Here is a 9511-nt window from a genome sequence, read left to right as displayed (position 1 = left end):
CTTTTTCACTACCGATACCGATACCTGGGCTTCGGGTATCTGTGATACCGATACCGATCCGATATTTGTATAAATGTTTTGACCCCTGAATAATAACAAATACCTCCCCAGTACGTATATGTGTGGTGGCCTGGGAAAACCCTTCACATGGTGGCATTTTGACATTTTCATTTGTTTATATTTCCATAAATTAGAAGTTCTCAGCTATTCATAACTGGTTGAATGACTGAGATAGCCCTTTATTTTAAAAAGTTATGAGCATTTTAATGTAGCATGTCAAAAAAAGTGAAAGGGGAGAAATCCTCCCCTTTCTCCTCCGGGTCGGGGGAGGAGCCTATGCAGATCGGCCGGTCTCGTTAGTCTGCTTGTGATGCGGTGGTAGTCTGCTTGCCTCGTCGGTATGCGAGGGACAGATCCATGTGTGTGTCTTCTAGTTAAGATGTTATTACTTTATGCTTATTGTGAGCATCAGTAAACTGGCAATAACACAGGTGGAAGTATCGTCTCTCCTTTCGCTCATGTGTGCGTGCGTTGCTTAACTGAGAATGAGACACGTTCAACGTGATGTTGTTTCGCTAGCAAACTACCCGCCACAAAAACATAAAAATAAGTACTTTCTCTTTTGTTTTCTTAAAATGTTTATTCACCATAATGTAGTATGGAGTTCAAAGTACTAGAATACCACATAATATCAAAATCACCAAAATCGCGATTTCCATCTATATTTGCTCTTTGCCACGAACGAACGCCAGCGACATCCGACGGGTTTTCCCAGGCCACCACACATATAGTCCACACCAACAACAGTTAAATTAAAGACTGCCAGCCTTTATTAAAGCAACAAATGCGACGTGTTGTGGATTGGAACTACGGATCATAAGCTTTCAAATGATGTGTCATACATTGAAATCCGAAAAAATATGAAGTTAGAGTCATTTGAATGTTGTTAGACGTCAGGCACATATAGGGTTAACCTCTTTGTAATGAAACCGGAAGCACACAGCGCTACGAGCTATGAGAGCTGTATCCATATACCCATTATGCGCATTTTAAGCGCATATAGGACTCGCGTGAAGCATTTCTGCGACACGCGTTTCTGTTCACTGTTTTCATTCCCTCATCGCTTATACACATAAGTTTGACTGCGCATGACAGTAGTTCAGCAATCTCTTAGTCGCACTGGTGCGATTGAATGTATTTCCAAGTCGCACAGAAATATATTCACTCGCAAATGCGACCAAAACAGTCGCACTATCGAGCCCTGGTCATGCACGTGACCACTGGCTACTACTGTTGTCGTCACTTGAGTGACACACCAGATCGAGAGCGCGGATCGGAGCCTTTTTTTTTTCTGGTGCGATCCGCGATCCAGCATTCAGGTCCAATATCGCGGCGATATCAGTATCGGATCGGGACATCCCTAAACCTTACTGTCTGTAGCTCACCTGTAACCTTACTGTCTGTAGCTCACCTGTAACCTTACTGTCTGTAGTAACCTTACTGTCTGTAGCTCACCTGTAACCTTACTGTCTGTAGCTCACCTGTAACCTTACTGTCTGTAGCTCACCTGTAACCTTACTGTCTGTAGTAACCTTACTGTCTGTAGTAACCTTACTGTCTGTAGCTCACCTGTAACCTTACTGTCTGTAGTAACCTTACTGTCTGTAGTAACCTTACTGTCTGTAGTAGGGGTGGGCATCAATGATCGACGATCGATAATTGATCGATAAGGATCTTGGTCGATCACAAAATATTTTGATCGATAATCATTAATACCTTTTTTTAATTTTTTATAATAATAATAATAATAATAATAATAATGGAAATTAGTTAGGCTGGCCTAACTGTCACCAGATTGCGTTCGTCTCTCACCCCTGAACATGTTAACATGATCATCTTTCTGAACAAGAACCAGTAGGCCTGCCGCCTACAGTCTCTCGCTGGAGTTTAAATTTAAGTAAAGCTGGACGCTCTTAAGGACACTAACGTTTTCAGTCATCCTCCTATTTGTGAGTAACTGTTTTTTTTACTGCTCCTATGGTGAGTTACTTATTTTCTATATTTTTATTTATAACGTAAAATGTGTTTTTAAGTTAAACAATTTAGGCTACTCACTGCCTTGTTTAAGAGGATTGTTATCTGACTGTAGTGTCTAGTTTGAATGTGAATGAATGAATGTGTGCAATAGCAACACAAATAAAGTTTTTCCCCAAGGAAAACATGCTTGTTATTTCTGCCCTTTTTCTTAAAAAAAAAAAAGTTTAATGAAAAAAAAGCTTATCAATTAATCGATAATTGATCGTTACGGTAATTCTTGCGATTATCGAAAAAGAATTTTTTATCGTTTGCCCAGCCCTAGTCTGTAGTAACCTTACTGTCTGTAGCTCCCCTGTAACCTTACTGTCTGTAGCTCACCTGTACTCAGTGAAGGCGTCCACCAGGTCCTCAGTTTTAAACATGGCGGGGAAGTCGTAGATCTCGATCACATGGCCAAACTCCTCCGGGTTGATCCGGACGTTCTCAAAATTGGAGTAGTCATTCTGAGCACGCTCAATGGCCACGGCGGTCTCTGTCAGGTGGTCTATGATCTGAGGAGAGACACGCGACTTGTCACTCGCCTGCACAACACTGCACCATAGTAACCTCGGTAACCATAGCAACCGTACCTCCTGACTGAAGTCGCAATCGTCCTCGGAGCTGGGCTCTGGTGTCTGAGACACACACACCCTGGTCTCTATCAGGTCCTCTTCTGCCTGCCCCTCCTCCTCCTCCTCCTCCTGCCACTCCTCCTCTGATTGGTTGAGGGTTATGGCCTTGAAGTAGTAGGCGGTGCACGTCTCCGGCCCCGACAGACACGTCACCATGTCCTGCTGTTCGCAGAAGAGGCACCGGGTCGCTGTGCTACTATTGGTCGACCACCCGTCAGGCTCGCTGTCATTGGCTGTCGTGTCGCCTGTGCTGGGGGGCGGGTCCTCCTGGTTACTGCTGGTGGTGGTGTGATTGGTGGTAGAGGGCAGGGGCGTGGCCTCTGCGGCGTCAGAGCCGAAGCAGCGCGAGCAGGAGGCGGAGCCACTGACGACGCAGCCGCAGCCTGACGACCCTGACACGGGGGGCTCCGCCCCTTTCTGCAGCGCCGCAGCCCCCGGGGAGCCCTGCAGGGACCGCCTGGCTCGAGCCCCCCGGGGATCGTAGATGGCCTTGTCTGGCCGCTGCTGCGCCCTCTGTCTCCGCGGGGAGGTGGAGGCGGGGGTGAGGGTAGGGGTGGAGGTGGGGGTCAGGGTAGGGGTGCGGGTCCGGGTGGTTCTGAGACGGGAGTTCCGTCTGCTCTTGTCCACCCCCCCTCTCCCTCCTCGTCCCCCTCGTCCCCCTCCCCTCCTAGGAAGCTCTTCATACAGATTCCCGCTGTCTGAGTCACTGTCCTCCTCCACCTCTCTCCTGTCACACAACACACACACACACACACACACAATATTAACAATACTACACAATACTTTAAAAGGAGCGTAAAACTTCGTCAAGCAACACCTGCCAACCGCCTCACATTTACTGTATGTAGTGATGGTGGGAGTGTGAGGGGTTAGCTGTCTGCTGCACGTGATGGTGGGAGTGTGAGGGGTTAGCTGTCTGCTGTACCTGAGGTGGGAGTGTGAGGGGTTAGCTGTCTGCTGTACGTGATGGTGGGAGTGTGAGGGGTTAGCTGTCTGCTGTACCTGAGGTGGGAGTGTGAGGGGTTAGCTGTCTGCTGTACCTGAGGTGGGAGTAGCATACGGCCACCCTGCGGTCCCAGCCCTCCCCTACAGAGAACGTGGAGAGGTGAGGGTGCCTCTCTGTCGTCTTGTGGATCAGGAAGCGAAGCCGGCTCGGTAGAACGGGGAAAAGGAGGACACTGGGGAGAGGTTGGGGGGGGGGGGGGGGCATTAATAAAACACACTGGCTGATGAGTGATAGTCAAACATCACTCAGAGGACTGAATACAGGCGACTTCAACAGGTTATCTACTGTACATCCTGAGCACAGGGGGGACAGTTAAGGTGTAGCCTAAAGACATTGCGTCTTCAGTCTCCGGCAGTTCTGAGTGACAGCCGTTGGAAGCTCCATCCATCAATGGAATCGCCAAGGAATGACAAAGTGCTCTCTCCCTGTAACATTCTGTCACGACTCACCGATCTAGAGACGTTTTTCGGACTGCTAGGATCCTCAACTGCGTATCCTGAGATGTTAATAGTCCTAATTAGAACTTACAACTTTTACAACCGCAGTAAAAGCACAAAATGTGGTCGTAAAAAGTGTGCCGAACAGCCCAGACAGATCGCTAGATCGGTGAGTCGAGACGAGACAAGCTCGAAAGAGCACTTTGTCAATTCTTGGTGGCTGCGATGCAATTCTCTAGTCTAGGGCATAATCAGGGCTCTAGTAACACGTATGACCACTTGTTATTATTATTATTTGTAATATATACAAGTCATATACTCGTTATTTGATTTCTCAGAGCAGTTGCATAGCTTGCATAGCACACTATCCAAATCACCTGCAATGTGTAAATTCATCTTAATCTGTTCCTTGGTGCGGTGTGTAACCCTCCTGTCACTGAAACCGTACCTGTTGTGTTTGTCTCTCTGTGTGAAAGCGTCCAACTCTTCCAATACTGAGTGGATGAACTGATTCTCCTGTTTGGGACGGTAGACGGTGCCATCGGTGCTGGGAGACGCCAGGGTGGCCGCAGGGTTGGGACTGGAGGGACTGGATGGACTGTCACGTGTAGCTGGCTGCACACAAAAAACAATATCAATGACACGTGACTGTCTAAACAGTGGGACACTTATTGAACAACAGTAAAATGCTGCATACATACATGTACTCTGACTGACAGACTTACAGCTAGCGGTATAGCCGGGCTGGAAGGCTACATAGATGTTGAACGGTGGTTGTAGTGGGTTGCTTAAGCGCTACTAATAGACAGACAGTATATCCAGTAGGTTAGCTAAGCTAGTCAGAGCACAGAGCTGATGATTTCTCCAGTAACGGTATTTACAAACAGCTAAAACTATGATCACATTCACATGCCAAGATATCTGAAACTTGTTATGGGTCCATAGCTCACCTCACCTCGCCTCACAAGTTGTGAAGATAAAAGGGCAAGAAAGTTGACATTCAGAACACAAAGATAAATACGTTAAAAGACGTTAAAATACGTTAAAAGGGCACAGAAAGCTTGTGAACGGTGCTCCGCCAAAATACCACAGAAGAATAAATGTGACAGTACGACTATGTTGATTATGTGTGTCTCTGTGTGGCTGCGCCCCCTGGTGGATGGGTGCGGAATAATCAATAAAATCAAAAGTGCATCGCGTTGCTTTGGAACCGTGCTCCTCGATCAACAACAACAACTCACAAATCAACAATACAATATCATTTAGTGAAAGTAGCAGAAGTAATGATTGTAATAATAGCAATGTTAATACAATGTCAAGTGATACATTCGTCAAGTTTTGTTTTCTTTTTTGATGAACTAAAATGCACACAGGTTGAAGAGGCATGGCTAGGTTTCAAAACCAAATTCCTAAATATTATTGACAGTATAGCCCCCATGAGAATCACCAGGGTTAAAACCCGATCGGAACCATGGATGAATTCGGACATTCTAAATGCTATGAAAGTCAGAGACCTAAAATGCTCTGAAGTTCAAAAATGCAAATCAAAATTAGTGAAACACTTAAACGAAGATCACAAAACCCACTTTGAGAAAATTAAAAAACAATGCAACAAACTATGCAATCAGGTAATTACCATGACCAAATCTGCTAAGAAAGAATACCTCGATAACAAAATCGAAGAAAACTTAAACAAACCACGTGACCTTTGGAAGCTACTTAATAGCCAACTAGGTTGCAGTCAAAAACTCAAAACCAGGTCTACAAACATCAGCATAAAATCTGGTGATTCTCTCCTTACAGACAAGCTGGATGTGGCTAAGTGCTTAAACACTTTCTTTACAACCATAGCCACTAAATTAGTTAACAATCTACCACCCCACTCAGGGCGTTATGGTGTAGAGCACATCCGTGAGTTCTACAATAAACTGGGTGTACGCAATGATGATTTTAAACTCTCCATGGTGTCAAACGATGAGGTGTTTAAAAAGCTAGGCGCTCTACACTCAGAAAAGGCCACGGGCCATGACAATATTCCAGCCAGATTTCTAAAAGACTCAGCTGCCTCCATTACCCCAATCATCACCCACATAATAAACCTCTCCATCAAACAGGGACACGTCCCCCTTGACTTTAAAATAGCAAGGGTAACCCCACTGTATAAAAAAGGAAGCAAATTAGACCCAGGCAACTACCGACCTGTTTCTATTCTTAATTCCATCTCGAAACTTATGGAAAAAATAGTTTATGAACAGGTCGATAGGTACCTTACCGAAAAAAAGCTGATGTATGAATTTCAATCAGGATTCAGAACATCCCATTCCACAGACACATGCCTTCTCTATTTGAACGACCACATCAACCATGAGGTGGACTCGGGCAAGTACTGCGGCATGGTCATGCTGGACCTCCAGAAGGCCTTCGACACAGTAGATCACCACATTATTGTTAGATAAACTGAAAGCAATTGGGTTCGATAGAACATCGGTGAGCTGGATGCAATCCTACTTAGAGGGGAGGGAACAGGTGGTTAGTGTGAACGGAACACTGTCCCCCCCCCTCAAAGTGACCTGCGGCGTTCCACAAGGAAGCATTTTGGGACCTTTACTGTTCCTAATATATGTGAATGACATGTCATCAGCATGTGATTGCAATTTGTTCCTGTTCGCGGATGACTCGGCTCTGCTGGTCTCTGACAGGGACATATTGCAGGTGGAAAAAGCGCTAAGCACTGAACTGAGTAGAATCTGCATCTGGCTAGCTGACAATAAACTATCAATACACCTAGGTAAAACTGAAACCATCCTATACGGATCCCCATCTAAACTCAGAAAGGCTGAAAATTTTAAAATAAAAGTGGGTAACATTAATATCACAAGAAAAGAGGATATTACATACCTGGGCTCCATCTTAGAGGCAAATCTTTCCGGAGATAAAATGGCAGCAAAAGTAATCAAAAAAGTGAACCATAGAACTAGATTCTTGTACAGGATATCCTCACTTGTCAGTAAAAACACACTGAGGACCCTATCAGGAGCTCTCATTCAATGTCACTTCGACTATGCCGTAACATCATGGTACTATAGAACCACAAAGGCCCATAAAACAAGACTCCAGACAGCCCAAAATAAACTGGTTAGGCTTCTGCTAGGCCTCAACCCTAGGACACATCTAACCGCTGCTCATTTTTTGAGCCTTGATTGGCTACGAGTAGTTGACAGAGTGCAGCAGCTTGCACTGGGCCTGGTCTTCAAGATACGCTACACCACAAAGACACCCAAGTACCTGTCAACATACTTCCAAAAAGTGAACAACGTCCACACATACAACACCAGAGGAAGCTCCACGAACCACGTTCAACCGCGTTGCACCACAAACAAGGGGTTAAACTCGTTTGCAAACTATGCAGTAAAAATGTGGAACGCCCTTCCTATAATCTTAAAGGAGTGCAAAACACTGCCCACCTTCAAAACCACTCTCAAAAAACATTTACAGGAGGCTGCAATCCGTAACTGGACCCTCTAAATCAAAAATCAGATTAAAAGACCCGAACTACCCACTGTACATACTTTGTGTTTTGTCCCCCGCCCCCACCTGTGGTGTATGTCCCCACCTGTCCTACCCGCTGTACATACCTTATGTTTCGTTGTACTGTTCTTCCCATGATGGATGTGTGTTTATCTTGTAGATAGTAATAGTTATTTGTCTGTATTATCTTGTAGATAGTACTAGCTTTTTTGTCTGTCTTACATGTAACGATGAATTGAGAATCAAGGACCCCAATTGAAATAAGCCAGTGGCTTTCTTGGGTTTTTATCCTGTTAGTTGACCTTGTATGTAATATGTACTTTCATGTACCTACTTCTGCAAATCTTCTAATAAAGTTTTCAATCAATCAATCAATCAAGCCTGGTCCCAGAGCTGTATGTGCTATAACTGTTTCACCTGGTCCCAGATCAGTATCTGCTAATGATCATATAGGCAATGAATGGGAACCGTCACCATTCAGTATTGTATGGTCATCAGTGAGTAAATGAATGTTCAGATTTCTCAAGAAAAGACAGTTTATTCACATACACAGTACATGTACATAGTTGTAAGAAAACTTGAACATAAGAGCAGTCTTGACTCCACTGAGATTCAGAGCATGCTTAAGGTTTCCGTGGTGACGTCATGATGCCTAGGTGTCGGACGAGGGACCACATCAACGGTGTTGGTGGGGGAGCTCTACAAAGGGGGGTGGTGTCTCTCTAATATGTCTACCCAGGGTCAGGGGTCAGGGTTGGTGTCCATACAATCAGAATTCCTGTTAAGTCATAATCTCAATCATGCTGACAAGGTATGACACTGAATATTTGGCTGAACATTTTCATACTGTGGTCATTTCAGGTACATCTCAGGTAACGAGGTAAATAGTGATTTGTAATGGTTTTTATTCACATTCATAAATAACAATAGCCAATGTGCCATGAAGAATCAGCATCAGTTACGATGGCTACTGCAGGTAACCCATGGTAACAGGTTACGACAGGTAAACCCATGTGCTTGAACACTGTGGAGGACAATCGCATCACAGTGGACATCTTTATAAAAAAACAGATCCAGACATTTTAACGACACAGTCACAAACCGCAACAGAAGAGTGTCATTTCAGAGCACTGTTTATCCACTAGAAAACGTTTTGGAAAAGTTATATTAATAATTAAAAAATAATCAAGACTGATTACAACCTCAAGCAACTTCAAACGCATTATATTTTGGGGGGGTTTTGTGTCGGGAGTGTTATAATTTTACAGAGGAGAAATGGCATGGACGGTGGATTGTGTGTTTTGCAACGAAACTCTTCAAATGTTTCCTCACAAACAGCCAATCATACCGGGAGACGGTGCACACACACCAAATTAAATAGTCTGCTTCCTAACAACGACATACAAAAAGTGACACGAATCAGCCTTGAAGTAGCCAGTTAAAAGAACAATATAAAACTGTATGGCACCATTCATTCATTCATTCATTCATCCATTCATTCTGTTCAAATGTGGTCTTGATGCACTAGAATAAGACTTTATACACATTCAAATGAATAATCATCTTTACAAACAGGTAAAATACAAGGAGTGTTGGTCTCCGTGGGTTACGCTATCGCAGCCAACCTCAGCCTACCCCGGAATAGTGGAATAAATAAAGAGAGAGAGAGAGAGAGAGAGAGAGAGAGAGAGAGAGAGAGAGAGAGAGAGAGAGAGAGAGAGAGAGAGACACAGAGAACGTTGACCCCAAGCTATCTACATCCAGACCCAGTGGTGAAGCCACGGATGGATAGATTATGGACAGATGAAGAGGATGAGTAGACGGATAGGCTG

The 9511-nt window shown here is 44.5% G+C and overlaps 1 protein-coding gene across 1 annotated transcript in view; it reads right to left on the bottom strand.

Annotated features, from left to right (window-relative positions):
* r3hcc1 (R3H domain and coiled-coil containing 1) overlaps window positions 1-8734 on the bottom strand; it is a gene marked incomplete at its 5' end in the record, with an annotated part of 15338 nt that extends 6604 nt beyond the window's left edge. Inside the window, 6 exons of the mRNA XM_080548564.1 lie at window positions 2416-2588; window positions 2667-3303; window positions 3385-3435; window positions 3749-3886; window positions 4600-4766; window positions 8678-8734. Of these exons, the coding sequence (XP_080404690.1) occupies window positions 2416-2588; window positions 2667-3303; window positions 3385-3435; window positions 3749-3886; window positions 4600-4766; window positions 8678-8734 (1223 nt within the window). The remainder of the gene's footprint in view (window positions 1-2415; window positions 2589-2666; window positions 3304-3384; window positions 3436-3748; window positions 3887-4599; window positions 4767-8677) is intronic.
* Between the last annotated feature and the right edge of the window lie 777 nt (window positions 8735-9511).

The sequence above is a fragment of the Nansenia antarctica genome (assembly GCF_963989245.1).
Source record: "Nansenia antarctica genome assembly, chromosome: 18".
Taxonomy (NCBI): Eukaryota; Metazoa; Chordata; class Actinopteri; order Argentiniformes; family Microstomatidae; genus Nansenia; species Nansenia antarctica.
The sequence above is the reverse complement of the archived record's forward strand: the minus strand, read 5'-3'. Positions and strand labels throughout refer to the sequence as shown.